This window comes from Chanodichthys erythropterus, chromosome 5, assembly GCF_024489055.1.
Source record: "Chanodichthys erythropterus isolate Z2021 chromosome 5, ASM2448905v1, whole genome shotgun sequence".
NCBI classification, from domain to species: Eukaryota; Metazoa; Chordata; class Actinopteri; order Cypriniformes; family Xenocyprididae; genus Chanodichthys; species Chanodichthys erythropterus.
This window is the reverse complement of record NC_090225.1, coordinates 2225214-2247065: the sequence shown is the minus strand read 5'-3', so window position 1 is coordinate 2247065 and position 21852 is coordinate 2225214. Positions and strand designations below refer to the sequence as shown.

General features: G+C 35.1%; 1 protein-coding gene across 6 annotated transcripts in view; it reads right to left on the bottom strand.

Moving 5' to 3' along the window:
- Positions 1-21852, bottom strand: part of LOC137020307 (signal induced proliferation associated 1 like 2) — a 178399-nt gene that overhangs the window by 60527 nt on the left and 96020 nt on the right. For all 6 annotated transcript variants that reach the window (XM_067385630.1, XM_067385629.1, XM_067385633.1 and 3 more), the window contains exons 5-9: positions 21096-21270; positions 20219-20322; positions 16789-16946; positions 13896-14472; positions 949-1223 (exon numbers count right to left, since the gene is read on the bottom strand). In XM_067385630.1, the coding sequence (XP_067241731.1) occupies positions 949-1223; positions 13896-14472; positions 16789-16946; positions 20219-20322; positions 21096-21270 (1289 nt within the window). The remainder of the gene's footprint in view (positions 1-948; positions 1224-13895; positions 14473-16788; positions 16947-20218; positions 20323-21095; positions 21271-21852) is intronic.

The following is a 21852-nucleotide window of genomic DNA, read 5'->3' as shown; positions in this document are numbered from 1 at the left end:
TAAAATATAAAAATTCAAAAATATATGTAATAATTCAATATATAGTAAAAATAACATCTATAAAAAAAAAAAAAAAAAAAAAATATATATATATATATATATATATATATATATATATATATATATATATATATATATATATATATATATATATATATATATATATATATATATATATATATATTTATATTTATATTTATATTTATATATTTATTTTATTTTATTTTTTGATATATATGATATTTTTGATATATTTTGATATATTTTTACTAGTGTGTTCAGGACACTATAGTTCATTTATGTAAGTGAGGATAGCAAAATAAAGTAAACTGTGACATATCATTCCCAAAAATTCTTCATACAGTGGAATACCAGAAAAATTTATAAAATATTGGGACCAAAAATTATTCAGACACTTTGACCTGACCATGTTTTGCTTAAGTGTTATCTGACATAATTAAGATTAATGTTTTTTATAGTGAATCAACTGTATTAATGAATGAAATGTTCAAGGTGTCTGAATACATTTTCGTTTGACTGTATACACACACACACACACACACACACACACACACACACACACACACACACACACACACACACACACACACACACACACACAGTAACAATATTATTTTAACTATAATATAATATAATATAATATAATATAAATTATTATTATAATATTAGAAATAATAATAAATGTTAAATAAAAATTAAATATATAGTAAAATAAAATGTATAAAATATTTTATTGTATTAACTATAAAATAATATAATATAATTTTAGAGTTACACAACCATTTTAAAATCCATTTCAACACTCGACCAATTAGTAAGTTTCAAAGCAAAGCAGCAATCAGGAAAAAAAGGAAAAGGACCTGCTTCCACATGGGACGGGTGTTAATATCAGACATGGCCTTTGATAGTATGATGGATCACTGATACCTTCTGGGAGCTCCGTCCTCATAGGGCTGGATAATGACGACCTTGACGGTGATGGAGGTGCGCAGCAGGTCGATCATCTGTTCGTGGGTCAGCGTCGCCACCGCCACCTTGCAGATCTCCACCAGACGGCTGCCCTGACGTAAGCCGGCCTTCCACGCGTATCCAAACGGCTCCACGTCTGCCACGATGCCCTCGAAGTTGACGTGGAAGCCGAGCTGACCGAGACCGTTCCTGCGCAAGGTCATTTCTGTGGTCTCGCAGCCGCGGGTGACGATCTGGATCGAGAAAAATCAGCCTTAGAAATATTGGACTCATACAATATAGTCCAAATTATCGGTCACAAAAAGCATAATATGACTTCATAAAAGATTCGTTTTAGTTTTTGAAGCTTGACACATCTGAAAAAAAAAAGCAGCATTGACTTTCTTCAAAATCCTCCCATTTGTGCTTCATGTAAGAAAAGAAAAGGTCATATATATTTGGAACAACATGACAGTAGGTAAATAATGACAGCGTTATTTCTGGGTGAACTATTCCTTTAAGTAGCTCCGACGGGAAGGACAGATGGTAACAGGGAAAAATGCCAAAAAGAGAGATAAAACCAACATCCCGCGGCAACATTTAAATCCAGCCGCGGACGGATGCGTGAGTGTGTTCCCTCAATCTAAAGAGCCTTTCATATGGAAATAAAGACAAGGGCACTCGAGGGAAAATGTGCTTGAGAAAGTAAAAATCTGGAAGATGCCATGAGTCAGTGGAGAGAAAGAGACTTCGGTCCTGAGCACAAGAAGAAAATATTTACAGTGAAACATTATGAAGGTTAGAAAAGCAGAGTTTAATACTTTTGTGTCAGATCGAATTAAAGTTGTTGAAAAACAACTAAGTATTAAAAGTCTGAAAATAAATACAACATTTTAAAATATGAACACAATATAATAATAGAAAGCTATTGAACAATCCTCTAACCCCAAGTAATGTCCCCCAAAAATTTTTAAAAATATTATTATAGAATACGTATAATTAAAGATATTAAACAAACCTCTAACACACATTATAAAATTATTATTTATTATTATTATTTTTTATTATTAAATAATTATTATTACATTATAATATATATATATAATATTTAAAACCCTATATATTACACCTCTAAAAATATTAAATATTAATAAAATAATTAGTACTAAACTTCTAAAAATAAATAAATGATATATTTAATATAATAATTAAAGTAGCATAATATATTATTATTATATTATATTATATTATATTATATTATATTATATTATATTATATTATATTATATTATATTATATTATATTATATTATATTATATTATATTATTATAATATTATTATTATAATATTATTATTATGATATATTATAATATATCATACTATATCATACCTTATTATATTATGGTATGTTATATTATATTAAACACCTAACCCCAAGTACTAAACTTCTAAAAATAAATAAATTATATATTGAATATAATAATTAAAGTAGCATAACATAACATAACATAAAACATAACATAACATAACATAATATGATATATCACACTATATCATACTTTATTATATTATGTTATATTATGTTGTTTTATATTATATTACATTATATTAAACACTTAACTCTAAAGTCGTTAACTTCTAAAAATGCATAAACAATTTGGAAATATTAATATAATATAGTATAACAATTGAAACAGTTAAACAAACCCCTAAGTATTAAACATAATATAACATAATTAATAATATAATATAATATAATATATAATATCATACTATGTCATACCTTATTATATTATGTTATGTTATATTATATATTAAACACACTTACCCCAAGTACTAAACTTCTAAAAATAAAATATATATTTAATATAATAATTAAAGTAACATAACATAACATAACATAACATAACATATCATACTATATCATACTGTGTTGTGTTGTGTTGTGTTGTGTTGTATTATATTGTATTATATTATATTATATTATATTATATTATATTATATTATATTATATTATATTATATTATATTATATTAATTATATTATATTATATTAGATTAGATAACACCTAACCCTCAGTCCTTAACTTCTACAAATGCATAAACAATTTGTAAATATTAATATAACATAGTATAACAATTGAAACAGTTAAACAAACACCTAAGTATTAAAAATAATATAATATAATATAATATAATATAATATAATATAATATAATATAATATAATATAATATAATATAATATAATATAATATAATATAATATAATATAATATAATATAATATATCTTAAATCAAGCGGCGTGTTAAGGAGTGGTGTCCTTCAAATCACAGCGTTACAGACCTGCCCATTTTGAACTGGTTTGACTGTTTTTCTTTGGACTGCTAATGGGTGTAATAATTAGCATTAATCTAGTATAAACATGTCATTCTGATATGATGACTGTGTCACTCATGTTTATGTGCAGCGAAGCACACTTGTACAGTCACATGAAACTACGCCATCACACAATCTCATTCAATCATTAGACAGCATTAGCGAGAACTGATCTCCAAATCAGCAGCACATCACTGCTCTTAACGGGAACTATGGTCTAAAACTACAATGGATGGGCAGGTGAAGGGTTAAGAGGACATATAAGAAAGTGTATTACTTAGTGAATGTGCATTTCATTACTCAACGGAGTCAGAAGCCACCGAGAGAAAGGTCACAGGAGTGTGAGGTTTGGTCATGAGTGAGTCAGTAACTCTGAGAAGAGGCTGATCCGTCTTAAAAGCTTTACTGTAATAAGCCGAGCTAGTGAGAGTGAGTCACCGAGAACTTGATTTGCACTTGTTAGCAATTATATAGCATTTTAAAGCCCCTGATTCAATGACCGACCTATTAGTTTGGATGAGGCCTGAAAACACAACAGCCTGAGTCTGTTTTCATTGAAAGCATCAAAATTGCACATCAAAAAAACAGACCAAAATGTGACTAAAATCTGACTTTATTTTTTACTGATATCCATTCATATAAAAATTATTTATTTAAAAAAATTAGTTATTTATAAAATTATTAGTTATTTTATTGAAAGCAAACAAAATATTAGTACTACTTCATCTTCATTTACATATAGTTACAATCAAAAGGTTATTCAACTTAGAAGACCAGAAAACATATGATAAATTTGCTATGATTTAAAAATCAAATGTTATGTAAATATATAATTAATAAAATGTATAGCAAATAAATAAATAAATAACACACATACTCACATATATATATATGTGTGGGGCAAAAATTAGAAGGCCAGGAATGTGTATCAAACAAGCAAAATTTGGATACATTTTGATTTGAAGTTGACTTTAAAACAGCCCAACCTTGTGCTTTAGACGGATCAACGCGACACAGAAGGACTGCTGGTCAATTAGCATCAGAGATTTATAAGACAAACAAACAAACTCTCAGACACTAGTTAGAAGCATCAAGTGAGCTGTGAGAAACTAAAAGCTGTGCTGCGGTAATCCTCTGAGGGAGGATGAGCTCTCGGCTGTCTTTTCCCGGTCTTCCCACACAGTGTCTGTCTCTCTGTTAAACTTCTTTAAAGAGAGCAATCTGTCTGCCCGAGTGCTTCACATTACATCACAGGCTTCAGCAGCTCTTAAATTCACTGCGGTAAAAGCCCCGTGAAGCACAACAGTCACAGATCTGCACGCTGAGAAGGTGCTGAAACAGACGCTGCGGAATGTAGAGTAAGTGCTGTCAGTTCGTCCCGTAATCCGCTTCACAACACTGAGGATCTCCTAGACCAACGTGTGAGAGAAAGATACATGCAGACAGCTAGTGAACTGAGGTTTTGTTTTAGCGCTCATGATCACATTTTCCTATTTTTTGGAAACTAGTTTCTGCCATGATGTAAAGTCAGAATTGTGAGATATAAAGTCAGAATTGCGAGATAAAGTAAGAATTGCTATATAAAGTCAGAATTGAGAGATATAAAGTAAGAATTGAGAGATATAAAGTCAGAATTGAGAGATATAAAGTCAGAATTGGAGATATAAAGTCAGAATTGCGTGATATAAAGTCAGAATTGCCTGATATAAAGTCAGAATTGAGAGATATAAAGTCAGAATTGAGAGATATAAAGTCAGAATTGCGTGATATAAAGTCAGAATTGCCTTATATAAAGTCAGACTTGGAGATATAAAGTAAGAATTGCTATATAAAGTCAGAATTGAGAGATATAAAGTCAGAATTGAGAGATATAAAGTAAGAATTGAGAGATATAAAGTCAGAATTGAGAGATATAAAGTCAGAATTGGAGATATAAAGTCAGAATTGCGTGATATAAAGTCAGAATTGCCTGATATAAAGTCAGACTTGGAGATATAAAGTAAGAATTGCTATATAAAGTCAGAATTGAGAGATATAAAGTAAGAATTGAGAGATATAAAGTCAGAATTGCGAGATATAAAGTCAGAATTGCAAGATATAAAGTCAGAATTGCAAGATATAAAGTCAGAATTGCGAGATATGAAGTCAGAATTGCGAGATATAAAGTCAGAATTGCGAGATATAAAGTCAGAATTGCAAGATATAAAGTCAGAATTGCGAGATATAAAGTCAGAATTGCGAGATATGAAGTCAGAATTGCAAGATATAAAGTCAGAATTGAGTGATATAAAGTCAGAATTGGAGATATAAAGTCAGAATTGCCTTATATAAAGTCAGAATTGGAGATATAAAGTCAGAATTGCGAGATATAAAGTCAGAATTGCAAGATATAAAGTCAGAATTGCGAGATATAAAGTCAGAATTGCGAGATATAAAGTCAGAATTGAGTGATATAAAGTCAGAATTGGAGATATAAAGTCAGACTTGGAGATATAAAGTCAGAATTACGAGATATAAAGTCAGAATTGCCTGATATAAAGTCAGACTTGGAGATATAAAGTCAGAATTGCGTGATATAAAGTCAGAATTGAGTGATATAAAGTCAGAATTGGAGATATAAAGTCAGAATTGCCTTATATAAAGTCAGAATTGGAGATATAAAGTCAGAATTGCGAGATATAAAGTCAGAATTGCAAGATATAAAGTCAGAATTGCGAGATATAAAGTCAGAATTGCGAGATATAAAGTCAGAATTGAGTGATATAAAGTCAGAATTGGAGATATAAAGTCAGACTTGGAGATATAAAGTCAGAATTACGAGATATAAAGTCAGAATTGCCTGATATAAAGTCAGACTTGGAGATATAAAGTCAGAATTGCGTGATATAAAGTCAGAATTGCGTGATATAAAGTCAGAATTGCCTGATATAAAGTCAGAATTGCCTGATATAAAGTCAGACTTGGAGATATAAAGTCAGAATTGCGTGATATAAAGTCAGAATTGCGTGATATAAAGTCAGACTTGGAGATATAAAGTCAGAATTGCAAAGTATAAAGTCAGAATTGCGAGTTCTATACGTTCCATCAATGTTACTGGAAGAATGTTTGTTCATAACTTTGAGAGAACCTTGTCAGAACATCCCCTGCTAGCTGGGACACAAGTTTTCCGTATCATTTTTTGTGCTCAATGAAAACAAAATAAAGACCAAAATTATAATAATCAGTCGATCTCAACTTATACAGGTGTTGGGCAATAAACTGAAACACTGCCAATATAGTGTTGGGAGATTTAACGTCTACATGCACCGATTCGTGGCCAATCTTCACTGAAAAAAAAGCTTCACCTAATACTTCAGTCATTGTATCAGCAAGTGTATCAGCAGGATAATGCACCAATAGATATAAGCAAAAAATGTCTTACAATATAAACTCAAAGTTTGTTCACACGGCAAGCTCTTTAAAATTGAAGAGAAAACAATTGCGCTACAGTGTAAGGATGAGGAGGACTGCTGTGAACAGCCAAATCTACATGCAAATAGAAGTAAAGTGAGTAAACGTCCCACCCAGCCTAAATGAAGCTGCTCAGAATAAGTCTGCAGATGTGAGGCGTGCGGGTCTCATTGCCAGGACTTTGGAGGTGCACCACAGATGGTGAAACGGGACAGTAGAGACCCAGATGGGCCGGGGGCCAGACCTGTGCCTTCTGACAGATTCTGGGCCGAGCGACAGCATCTCGTCCAGAACAGACGTGCACACGCTCCAGATCCCAGCAGCCCTCTGGAAAAACATATCCTGGTAAAACACTTTGAGAGATTGTCGTACTGATTTTTGGCCAAACCATGAAAAAGTGAATGCGGTCCAATGTTGATTCGACATGAACTGTTCTTCAAAAAAATGTTTTGATATCTATCTATCTATCTATCTATCTATCTATCTATCTATCTATCTATCTATCTATCTATCTATCTATCTATCTATCTATCTATCTATCTATACATCCATACATCCATCGTTCTATCGTTCTATCTATTGTTCTGTCTATCTATCTATCTATCTATCTATCTATCTATCTATCTATCTATCTATCTATCTATCTATCTATCTATCTATCGTTCTATCGTTCTATCTATCGTTCTATCTATCTATCTATCTATCTATCTATCTATCTATCTATCTATCTATCTATCTATCTATCTATCTATCTATCTATCTATCGTTCTATCTATCTATCTATCGTTCTATCTATCTATCTATCGTTCTATCTATCTATCTATCTATCTATCTATCTATCTATCTATCTATCTATCTATCTATCGTTCTATCTATCTATCTATCTATCTATACATCCATACATCCATCGTTCTATCGTTCTATCTATTGTTCTGTCTATCTATCTATCTATCTATCTATCTATCTATCTATCTATCTATCTATCTATCTATCTATCTATCTATCTATCTATCTATCTATCTATCTATCTATCGTTCTATCTATCTATCTATCTATCTATCTATCTATCTATCTATCTATCTATCTATCTATCTATCTATCTATCTATCTATCTATCTATCTATCTATCTATCTATCCATCCATCTATCTATCTATACATCCATACATCCATCGTTCTATCGTTCTATCTATTGTTCTGTCTATCTATCTATCTATCTATCTATCTATCTATCTATCTATCTATCTATCTATCTATCTATCTATCGTTCTATCGTTCTATCGATCTATCTATCTATCTATCTATCTATCTATCTATCTATCTATCTATCTATCTATCTATCTATCTATCTATCTATCTATCTATCTATCTATCTATCTATCGTTCTATCTATCTATCTATCGTTCTATCTATCTATCTATCGTTCTATCTATCTATCTATCTATCTATCTATCTATCCATCTATCTATCTATACATCCATACATCCATCGTTCTATCGTTCTATCTATTGTTCTGTCTATCTATCTATCTATCTATCTATCTATCTATCTATCTATCTATCTATCTATCTATCTATCTATCTATCTATCTATCTATCTATCGTTCTATCGTTCTATCTATCTATCTATCTATCTATCTATCTATCTATCTATCTATCTATCTATCTATCTATCTATCTATCTATCTATCGTTCTATCTATCTATCTATCGTTCTATCTATCTATCTATCGTTCTATCTATCTATCTATCTATCTATCTATCTATCTATCTATCTATCTATCTATCTATCTATCTATCTATCTATCTATCTATCTATCTATCTATCTATCTATCTATCTATCTATCTATCTATCTATCTATCTATCTATCTATCTATCTATCTATCGTTCTATCTATCTATCTATCTATCTATACATCCATACATCCATCGTTCTATCGTTCTATCTATTGTTCTGTCTATCTATCTATCTATCTATCTATCTATCTATCTATCTATCTATCTATCTATCTATCTATCTATCTATCTATCTATCTATCTATCTATCTATCTATCTATCTATCTATCTATCTATCTATCGTTCTATCTATCTATCTATCTATCTATCTATCTATCTATCTATCTATCTATCTATCGTTCTATCTATCTATCTATCTATCTATCTATCTATCTATCTATCTATCTATCTATCTATCTATCTATCTATCTATCTATCTATCTATCGTTCTATCTATCTATCGTTCTATCTATCTATCTATCTATCCATTCTTCCAGAACAGTGTCTAGTGAAAATAAGCAAAATGTTCAAATCGCTCACAGCACCATTAACTGCTCACTGGCACAGTTTTTGTTGCAGTAAAGCAGACACAGGAAGTCAAATAAGAGGGCATGATTAGCATAAGTAGCGATCAGACCTATCCCGTCCTTGATATTCATTGGCTCATCCCATATGCAAATTTATCTCGTCCTCCAGGAGCAGTGCTGGATGCTCTACAGGTACAGGATGTCATTTTCCTCCTTACGCTCAGACCTCACACACACACACACACACACACACACACACACACACACACACAGTCGCAGCGCTGCGAGCCCCTGAGGTGAGACCGTTTGGCTCGTCTGTCGCAGTATGAGATGCATGTGGAGGGGGGGGGGGCTGCTCTAAGAAACAAGGACACCCTCAGCTTGTGTGCCGACCTGCGGTGCGTTGACTTTGAAGGAGGGTTACACTCTAAAGTCACACAAAGAGAGAGAGAGACTTCATTTAATGAGGCTGATGTTTACAAAGAAAATTCAATGTTAAAAGTAATTACTCCAATAGCTACTTCATAATATTAATATAAGCATTCTAGAAAAAAATTGTATATGCATTCTTAATGAACATTGATGGTACTAAATTAATGGTAAATTTAACAAATTCCCAAAAAAATCAGACAGTTGACATTCCTACTCTGCTTTGCTGTGCGCATCTCCTAAATAAAGATGCTGGTGTCCTAACATGAACGCAATCCCATTGTGTCACTAACCGGGGAATATCTAATCTCCATCAAATCAACTAACCGCTCAGACAGGTGACACGGGGCTTGTTTCATAATGACTCTGAGCGGCTCCCGAATGAGAAACATCTGTTCTGGGAGCGTCGCGTCTGACAGCATTTGCAGTCCCGAGTACACAAAACGCCTTTAGGAAACGAGGCCAAAAACAGGAGTGATGCTAATCCCACTTGCACTTAATCCCTGGAGATCTCCCTGTCCCCAAACCATCCAGGTAACCTGGCGGAGCTCATCAGTCACAGCATCATATTACAGCTTTCTCTGCCTTTCTATGTCCTCGCTGACGATAAACAAGGAAACCTCACAGTAAATCAATAGCTCTGTTCCAAAACATAGTGTGCAGTCTACCTAGACAGCATTTTAAGGCATCATTGGCACATTCCCGGCACAAAAACTGCTTCACATGGTATGTTGACCCACTGACTATCCATCCTATATAAATTTAACAGAAAGTCATAAAAAAGCCTTAAGTTTGATTTTTCCTAGACTAATTAGATAACACCAATAATAATTGATATATGCAATTTATAAATAAATAAATATTTGTTTTCAATAAATGATTTTTTTAAAATCATATAACATTATATATTAATATATTATATCATATAATATATTGTTGTATTTTCAATTAATTGAATGCATGCATATATATGCTTTAATAAATTATTTATAAAATATAAGTAAAATAATATAAAGATTATTATATTTCATGTAATATATTAGCTAAAAACATATATAATATAATTAGTGTTTTCACATCTAACATATCATAAATATGTGTGTGTGTGTATATATATATATATATATATTGTATATTTACAAACTTTTGTTAATATGATTAAATCGTGATTGGTTGATTTTGACAGCACTAAATATAATACAAATGCTAATAATAATTCATATATAAATATTTATATTTCTTTTAATAAATTATTTTAAAAAAAATAAACAAATATTATTGAAATATTTTAAATGTTTTAAAAATACCTAAAACATACACTAAACTGATATATGAATTAATAAATTATAAAATATAAGTACAATTATATAAAGATTATTATATTTCATGTAATATATTAGCTAAAAACATATATAATATAATTAGTGTTTTCAAATCGATTAATCGTGATTATCTAACATAAAAGTTTGTAAATATAAAATATGTGCATGTGTGTGTGTGCGTACAAATATATATATATATATATACTGTATATTATTTACAAACTTTTGTTAATATGATTAAATCGTGATTGGTTGATTTTACAGCACTAAATATAATACAAATACTAATATATATAAATATTGAAATATTTTAAATGTTATTAAAATACCTGAAACATGCTCTAAACTGACATCTTTGACCACTGCGCCACGTCTCGTTCTTCTTGCAGCGTCTTCCCAACAGTCTATGCAGCATTACGTCACCAAAATGTGGACTAGAAAAGGTCCACAGGGACTGAGGGAGCCTTTGAATCAGGTTATATATGGGAAATGATATCCAAGAAGCTACTACAGCCTACACGGCATCTGAAAGCCAAATACTGATAGACCCGAGTGAGTTTAACTGGCTTGGGCATTGACAAGAGCCAAGAACATAGATCAGGACCACCGCCAAGAGTAACACTACACCCGCACCGGTCAAACACTCTGGCCATCGATATTACTCCATCCCTCTGAGAAATCTTGTAAGAAGATTATGATGACTTCTCAGATTTCATCAAGCCCAGTTCTTCACAGGTAGTCATGAACATATGTACATCAAGACGACGGAAATGTGTAATTACAGACTGCTTTCTGATAAAAGACTAAGCCTGAACATCCCCGAAGAATAGTCATTTAAGAAATAATTAGACCGTTACCCGAGATAACACGACCACAAGTGGAAGCAGACTTACTTCTCCAGCCAAGGGAGGAAAAGAATTAGCATGTTTTAGTAAAAGCGAAAGGACTGAGATGAGAAGATAGACATCTGTATGGAGGTATCCTGAAGACACATCAAATAAATGAACAGGAACTGGGCATCATGGGAGTTTTGGTTGCTAGTTTAAATGATTAAATTAAACATGCACTACTGTTCCAACGTTTGGAGTCTTTAAGATGTTATTTTTCAATTTTCACATTACATTGTTTCTAAGCAGCTTTAAAATCATGATGTTAATGTTCATAATATCTTAATATCTTAATATCTTACACTTGCATTTAGCAGATCAGAGTTGAGTGATAATATATTCTACATTTTGCAACAATAAAAACAATCACGCAGCTGATATTTGCAGTATTGAACTCAGTTGCCAAGTTGCGAATCTCCACCCACAAAGACGTCACTGAGGAATCAGAAAGTCTTCTATTGGTCTCCACTGCACATTTGCATGTCAAAGTTCACCAAATTTGATCCCAATGCGAATTTCGCTGCACTGGTTCCAACTGAAATGGCATTTTATTTGTGAAATCAAAGCAATGGTAAATGTGACCACACTTTAGTGGTTTGATCATTCATTAAATTATGCTATTTTAAAGGCTCTATTTTGTTTTGGAGTCTCCTGCAACAGGTTTAAAAAACACTTCAATCTTCAGTATTATATATTGCAGCATCACTTCTTTTCTCAGAGTGACAGAAATGGTTCAATAAAGGATTCAGTTTCTCTAAACCCCTCTTCTCCGAGAGCATACTCTGCTCTGATTGGTCAGATGGCCGAGTCTGTTGTGATTGGTCAACTGCTTACAGCACGTGTCAGAAACCAAAAGCCCATTATCATATCTGAATTTCAGCTCTTCCACACATTGATACGAACAGCAACAATGGCTTCTGTTTTACAGTATCAATTCCAGCATGAGTCCTTATCCTATGGTAACACAATCCTCATGTCAAATCATCAACAGTAAAATCCATATAACGGAGTAATCGCCAGGCCTCAGATACAACTACAGTGTTTGTGGGCGGGGCAAAGCAGACGCTGTTTGCAAGCAGCCAATGAAAACCATAGGCTGGCATTATGCAAATGTGTTACAAACCTACATAGGAAATAAGACTAGAATTACTAATGACTCGTTTCAGCAGTTCAGAATTAGTTCTTTCTTTTAGGAAATAATAACTTCATTTTACATTCATATACAGCTATGTTGCACACTACTTGAAAGGTAAACAAATAAATAAAATCTAAACTGTGACAAAAAGCAGTCTTTGATAATGTCTAAATATATATGCAAACGAAATACATAATAAAATTAAGTAATTATACCTAGGGAAACACAGTGCACGGTGGGAATTATCAATTAAAGCAGGTAGTTAAAGGGGACCTATAATGCCCCTTTTCACAAGATCCCCAGAATGTGTCTGTGAAGTTTCAGCTCAAAATCCCCCACAGATCATTTATTATAGCTTGTCAAATTTGCCCATATTTGGGTGTGAGCAAAAACACACCGTTTTTTGTGTGTGTCCATTTAAATGCAAATGAGCTGCTGCTCCCGCCCCCTTTCCAAAAGAGGGCGGAGCTTTAACAGCTCAACAACAACAAAACTGGAGAATCTCACGCAGCCAAAATGAGGAAAGTGTTCAGCCTTACATTGTTCAAACCGGAGTCGACACTGATGGAGAGACTCAGGAAGAAGCTACAACTTTTAGACGTTTCTGAATGGTTAGTGGATAAATTGATGTAGTTGCTGTGGAGTTGATTCAACTCATCCACTAGCATGTGCCGTCATGTTCATCTTTTGTGTTGAATTGACCCTCGTTTGGTGTAAAATGACGGCATGTCAACAACACTCTACTACAACAACTCTTCCTCTTCTCTAAAGCAGCCCGGGGGCGGGGTTTATGTAAATTTTAGGGTTTGTGATGTCACCAACCCAGGAAGAAGCTCGTTGTAGTCCCTACCAGCCATTTGTTGTAGTCCTTAAAAAGTGATTTCTGTAAAAGAAAATATCTCTCTTTGCATTGAACTTTGAGCGTCGTAACTTTGCAGATGTTGTTTATGATCAAACAGCAACATTACACACTAACTAAAGTTAAAAAAGTCAAATTATAATCAAGAAACCCAACAATGTTCTTACCTCAAGTCTTTGTACGATCTCTCTAATGTCCTCTCCACAGTTGTCGTGCGCAGAAAACATCACACACTCTCCACGCTCATAGAAGATCTTGATGCTCATGATGCCTGAAGACCAGCCAATCACATCCCGACAGGAGCAGTTAAAAATCACATTCTTGGACTCCTCCTCGATCAGCACGATGAACTCGTTGGAAATCCCCAGCAGGCACTCCACGTCCGCCGACTGCCCGAAATCTCGGGCCACCACGCTCCAGGTGACGGCACCCACGCTGTGGAGATGGGCGTCCTTCCGCGGTTTCACGCGCTCCTTCTTCTTGGCTCCCAGCGTGATGAAGCTGAATTTCACCGCAGAGTCCACCGTCGTCGTGCTCACAAAGTTCTCCGCGAGGTCCTTGAGATACTCCTGTCGCGTGCGGGTCGCCATGGCACGAAACTTCTCGGATTTGTGCGCCGCATTTTCCCCGTTGATCACCTTAGCCAGCAGGAAGTCCCTGAAGACGGCTGACTTGGGAAAGGTCACGCCTTTAGGAATGGGAGGGCCGAACGGAGGCACATCTTTCGATCTGGATACTGCAACGCTGCAAAGGTCACAAAGAGAGATTGGAGTGTCTGGTGTCGCTAATGCAATTCACAATTCACCATATTGCTCAAGATGCACTTCACAGATCTCATAACATTTCAAAGACATTGCAAAAATCTGTAATTTCCATCTTCCATGAAAGACAAAGGAGACGTTTTGAAGAAATTTCACAATGAAATCGGCAGTGAACATGGACATGCACCATTAAAGTACTCCATATGACTTGTGGGCCAAATTTCATTTTCTGAAGTCAGATTTTTGTGATGAACCGACTGAAATATATTGTTATTTACTGAAAAAACAAGTGCATATTCACATTTTCAGACTTTTATGTTACAAGAAGCAACAGCGTTTGCTGTCAAGGAGTGTTAATTCAATATTATTGTATACTATCATAGTATTTATTATTGTTATATTCCGTTATATTAGATTCCATTTTCATTTTAAGTTACGTTTTGGTAATTTTGTCATTGTATTATTTTCTAACATTTCAATATATCTTTATTTTTTTTCAGTTGTATTTTTAGTTATTATAAACTTCAACTTAAACTTATTTCAGTTAGTTGCCAAGGCAATTTTTTTTTTTTTTGCATTTCTACATTTCTATTGTTTCATCTGATAATTATATTTAAGCTTTAGTAATTTTGTTGTGCTTTTGTCATTTTTATTAGTTTTATATATGTATATATATGCTAATATGTACTAAAAGAAATTAAACAAATATAATAATAATAATAATAATAATAATAATAATAATAATAATAAATTTTAAGTTGCTAAAAATACTGCAAAATACATTTTCACAGCCTGTTTAAAATTGTGATAAATATTTTTAACAGGCTGTGAAAATGTACTTTGCAGTATTTTTAGCAACATAAAATGGATTATTATTATTATTATTATTCATAATTTATTAATTTTACTCTTATTTGGCACCTGGCCAATATATATATATATATATATATATATATATATATAAAACTTGCCACAATTCTGTCTCTGAGCTCTTCAGGCAGTTCCTTTGACCTCATGATTCTCATTTGCTCTGACATGCACTGTGAGCTGTAAGGTCTTATATAGACAGGTGTGTGGCTTTCCTAATCAAGTCCAATCAGCATAATCAAACACAGCTGGACTCAAATGAAGGTATAGAACCATCTCAAGGATGATCAGAAGAAATGGACATCACCTGAGTTAAATATATGAGTGTCACAGCAAAGGGTCTGAATACTTAGGACCATGTGATATTTCAGTTTTTCTTTTTTAATAAATCTGCAAAAATGTCAACAATTCTGTGTTTTTCTGTCAATATGGGGTGCTGTGTGTACATTAATGAGGAAAAAAAAAAAGAACTTAAATGATTTTAGTAAATGGCTGCAATATAACAAAGAGTGAAAAATTTAAGGAGGTCTGAATACTTTCCGTAACCACTGTATATATATATATATATATATATATATATATATATATATATATATATATATATATATATATATATATATATATATATATATATATATATATATATATATATATATATATATATATATATATATATATATATATATATTATATATATTATACACACATACACACACACATACACATATAACTAAAAGGTGTGGTAAAAAAAAAAGTTGGCCCCTGTTTGTGATACAAGTTTTGAAATGCTGGATGAATTTCCATTATGTTAGTCTGAAGACTTTTCAAGTTTAAGTTTTTAAGGTTTTTCATCTAATATTTATATTTTATATCAGCTTTATTTCAACTTCCATGAAATTATTTTTAATAGTTTTAGCTCGAGTTAACAATAACTTAACATTAGCTTTGTTCCTTGTACAAATCTACAGTATGGCTTCAGAAGATTTCAGAACAGGAGTCATATTGACTGTTTTAATAGTACTTTAAGCTTCTTCATTTTTAAGTACCTTTTTAGGCTCTACAGCCACTGGTTTCTGAAGGTTCATTACATGAGAAAAAGCTCAAATCTTCTTTATAATCTCTCAATTTGTGTTCCATGGATGAAAGGAAGCGGTTTGGAAAGGCATGTGGATGAATCAATACGGACAGAATTTACTCTTTAATTGTAATAATGAAATGACTCAAACAGCCTTTAGCACTGCTTTTACACAGAAGATCACAAATTACAGACAAGCCAAGCATTTAGACACATGATTCCTTTAGGTCCTCCAGCATTTAATGTAGGTTCTTAAGCTCCATTTAACGCAACAGACATCAATGGTACATTCAATAACTTCCTTTCTCTTAATTTACGACATAGGCATCACTCTCAGACAGATGTTTCATCACTTGCCTGTAGCAGACATTCTCAGTGCACGGATTGTGAACTTTAACGATGACGAACACATGCTGGAAATGGGACCGGATGTTTTTGGGTGTGAAGGGCAAGGCACCGGGCTCCTGAAACACGATGGTGACGATGTCATTTCCTATGTGCCTCTTTCTGAGCAACTGGTGAGAGAACAGAACAAACAGGTGAACGGACAGTTCAAACACCATCATGAACAGGAAGTGAAGGTTTTGGAAATGTGAAATTGTATTTCAAAGTGCCTTGAAAAAAAGATGACATATCAGTCCAATTTATTTCGGCTAATATGTACTAGAAGAAACACATTTTAAATCATTTTTAGTAATTAGGGTTCAAAATTAACCCTTGCCAAATGCTGGATGGATTTCCATTGTGTTTGGCTCTTAAATCAAGCCAGTCTGAGGAGGTTTAAAGAATTTAGGAAGGAAATTCTTTTCATAGCAATAAGAAACATATTAAAATATTTTAAAAAGAATGCAAATAATCACCAGCAATGTGCCATATGGTGTAATTTTGGTGCAATAAATGGCACAGAAGACATCTGCAGATGCTGTGGAAGACTATTTAAAATCTCTTAAGCTCATCATGCATAAGTATCTGAATCTGGGAAATTTTTTTAGAACAGTCTGCCTTCATATCTCATAGATGTTGGATAAGAGCGTTTGTCGACAGAGTCAGGAACTCAATATATTCTATTAACCCTGAGCCGCTCTATAGGGATGTCATATTAACTGTGTGCCTGCCTTCCTGTGAGCGGCCAAGGGTTACAAACAGGATTATGGGAGAGACGGGGCGGATGAGAAGATGAGAGCCTGAACTGTGCCCAAGTCTTCTTGAAGCTTACGGCCAGGGATTTATTTGCTAATCCTGCGCAATCGAATAGAATTGAAGTTGGAGAAGAAAAAGACAGAAAATCCTCTAATCCTGCCAATCGACTGTCAGAGACGCAAGTGACAGTGACACGGCTGGAGTGGCTCTTCCAAAGTTTATGCATTTGATAGACTATAAATCTATTATGATACGGAAAACACATCAAATACTGTATATTTAATGGTATTACATTTAAAATTTGACAATTATAACTTTAAATCAAATACAAAAGTGAAGTTATCTGCAGTTGGCAGGAGTGGCAAAATTACACTGAATTCCAGCTTTGTGACATATTATTTTTGTTTTCTTCCCTAAAAAGAAGTAAATGAAAAAAAAAAAAGTATAAAAAAAGCGTATGCTTACAATTTTTATATAAAATAAAAATAATAAAAAAATAAAAATCCTAATATGCTGTACAGTTGACAGGGGTGGATGATTGGATGGATGGATGGACGGATGGGTGGATGAATGGATGGATGGATGGACGGATGGGTGGATGAATGGATGGATAGATGGGTGGATGGATGGATGGATAGATGGACGGGTGGGTGGATGAATGGATGGACGGGTAGATAGGTGGATGGAAGGATGGATGGATGGATGGATGGATATATGGGTGGATGATTGGATGATGGATGGATAGATGGATGGATGGGTGGATGGATGATTGGATGGGTGGGTGGGTGGATGGATGGATGGACGGATGGATAGATGGGTGGATGGATGGATGGATGGATGGATAGATAGATGGACGGGTGGGTGGATGAATGGATGGATGGATGGATGGATGGGTGGATAGATGGGTGGATAGATGGATGGATAGATGAATGGATGGATGTGTGGGTGGATGGATGATTGGATGGGTGGGTGGGTGGATGGATGGATGATGGATGGATGGATATATGGGTGGATGATTGGATGATGGATGGATGGATGGATGGATGGATGGATGGATGGACGGACGGACGGGTGGATGGATATACGGGTGGATGATTGGATGATGGATGGATGGATGGGTGGATGGATGGATGATTGGAGGAATGGATGGATGGATGGATGGATATATGGGTGGAAGATTGGATGATGGATGGATGAATGGATGGTTTGTGTGGGTGGATGGATGATTGGATGGGTGGGTGCGTGGATGGATGGATGGATGGATGGATGGATATATGGGTGGATGTGGATGATTGGATGAATGGATGGATAGATGGGTGGATGGATGGATGGATGGATGGATGGATGGATGATTGGATAGGTGGGTGCATGGATTGATGGATGATATATGGGTGGATGGATGATTGGATGGGGGGATGCGTGGATGGATGGATGTATATATGGGTGGATGTGGATGATTGGATGATGGATGGATGGATGGATGGATGGATGGACGGGTGGATGGATGGCTGGATGGATGGATGGATGGATGATTGGATGGGTGGATGGATGGGTGGATGGATGGATGATTGGATGAATGGATGGATGGATGGACGGGTGGATGGATGGATGATTGGATGGGTGGGATGATTGGATGGATGGATGGGTGGATGGATGGGTGGGATGATTGGATGGATGGGTGGATGGATGGATGGATGGGTGGATGAAAGGATGTATGATTGGATGGATGGATGGATGAATGGATGGGTGGGATAATTGGATGGATGGGTGGATGGATGGATGGATGGATGGGTGGATGAAAGGATGGATGATTGGATGGATGGATGGGTGGATGGATGGGTGGGATGATTGGATGGATGGATGGATGGATGGATGGATGGGTGGATGAAAGGATGGATGATTGGATGGATGGATGGATGAATGGATGGGTGGGATGATTGGATGGATGGGTGGATGGATGGATGGGTGGATGAAAGGATGGATGATTGGATGGATGGATGGGTGGATGGACGGGTGGGATGATTGGATGGATGGATGGATGGATGGGTGGATGAAAGGATGGATGATTGGATGGATGGATGGGTGGATGGATGGGTGGGATGATTGGATGGATGGATGGATGGATGGATGGGTGGATGAAAGGATGGATGATTGGATGGATGGATGGATGAATGGATGGGTGGGATGATTGGATGGGTGGATGGATGGATGGATGGATGGATGGGTGGATGAAAGGATGGATGATTGGATGGATGGATGGGTGGATGAAAGGATGGATGATTGTATGGATGGATGGATGAATGGATGGGTGGGATGATTGGATGGATGGGTGGATGGATGGATGGATGGATGGATGGATGGGTGGATGGATGGATGGATGGATGGATGGGTGGATGAAAGGATGGATGATTGGATGGATGGATGGGTGGATGGACGGGTGGATGGATGGGTGGATAAATGGATGGACGGGTGGATGAATGGATGGATGGGTGGATAGATGGGTGGGATGATTGGATGGATGGATGGATGGATGGATGGATGGATGGATGGATGGATTTTTTTTCAATTCCTAATGCAAAACTCCTTCATCCCTAAGTGTCAAGTTAAAAGTAGATCTCTTTCAGTTTGGTCTCAGGAGGACACGGACCTGCTGCCTGTTGTTGGGAGTGTAGGGCAGGAGTGTGGAGACATGGAACATCAGCTCATAGTCCTTGTAGGTCGTGTAGAGCGAGTGAGTGCCGGTCGAATCCGCTGTAATGGAGGACAGTTGTCAACAACAAAAAAGCTATAATATATAAAATTTCATGTTCTCAAAATAAATAAATAAATAATAATAAAAATACAAACAAACAAATAAAACACACACACACACACACACACACACACACACACACACACACACACACACACACACACACACACACACACACACACACACACACACACACACACACACACACACACACACACACACACACACACACTGCCACTTTATTACACCTGTTTAACTGCTTGTTAATGCAAATATATAATACAATACATACATCTATACACACATACACTCACTCCTGGGCAGAAAAATGGGCCAAGCACAAAAATGCAAAAATAAAAATTTGTGAGAATTGCAATAATACTGTAGATAAAGTGAGTTAGAAGAACGGAATAGCTTTCCCAAACTTGCAGACAACTTTCTACAGGAAAAAGAGTCAGTGTTGTTCCACTCAATGTTAATGGCTTCAAATTGAAAATTACTCATCTCAGTTCATTTGAGTTTAATGTGAGGCCAAATATTCCCTATATGGTTCAAAACTAGACTCTGACCAAGGCCAAAACATGAGCCTGCTGGACTTGTTCTCAAGACACTTCTTGGTTGTCTTTGCAATATGGACCAATAATTGGTGGTTAAGACAATTAAAGGGCTTAGTGTTTAGACATTTTGGGCTTGGCTCATTTTTCCCAGGAGTGTATACAAGAGCACAATATGCACTGTGTTGTCTGTACGTGGTGTCAGCATTAGCACATACTCTTGTTGTCCAGCTGCGCTCGGTACTTGGTGAAGCCCTTCAGTCGGACTCTCTGACCGAGCAGATCCAGGAACTCGTCCAGCGCCGGCCCGGCGTTCTCATTATTGTACATCTCCTCCTCTGTGCTCTGACCCGCTTTGCAATACAGGACGCCCACTTTGTGCTGGAAACTCAGCTGCAACACGAGCAAACACACACATATTAGATTTCATTACTGATCGAATATCGATAAAACTCAATTTAGGTTGCACTTTATTTTGTGCAGTCAAATGAGGATCCCAACGAAGTACACATCAAGGGATTGTTTATAGAAACTATGACTAAAACTTTACACCTCAAGCAAAACCAATTAGTCAGGTATGCATCAGTGCATGTAAAACAGATTAGGTCATTAATGAATTGGTCATATTTGAACCATCAGGCAGCTGCACATTTATTTTCAGGGTGTGGCTGAAACAAAGTCCGATGGGTCCATCATACACAAGTCCATTCAGAAGAGCTCAGTCTGTGGGATGAACATCGGTTCAAACAGGTTCAACGATGACTACAGGAGGAGACGCTTCAGAGACGTGCTGTTCATGAGGATTTAATAATCATTATGGAAATTGAGGGATTGGGATGTCTGTGGGATCACATCATGTTCAGACTGTGAAATTAAAGGTGAAATGTGTCGTTTACGTGCAGCTTGAAGTGTCAAAAACAACTGCGCAATAATGATCACTTACAGATGAGTTTCTCAAACAAACATGGTCCTGTT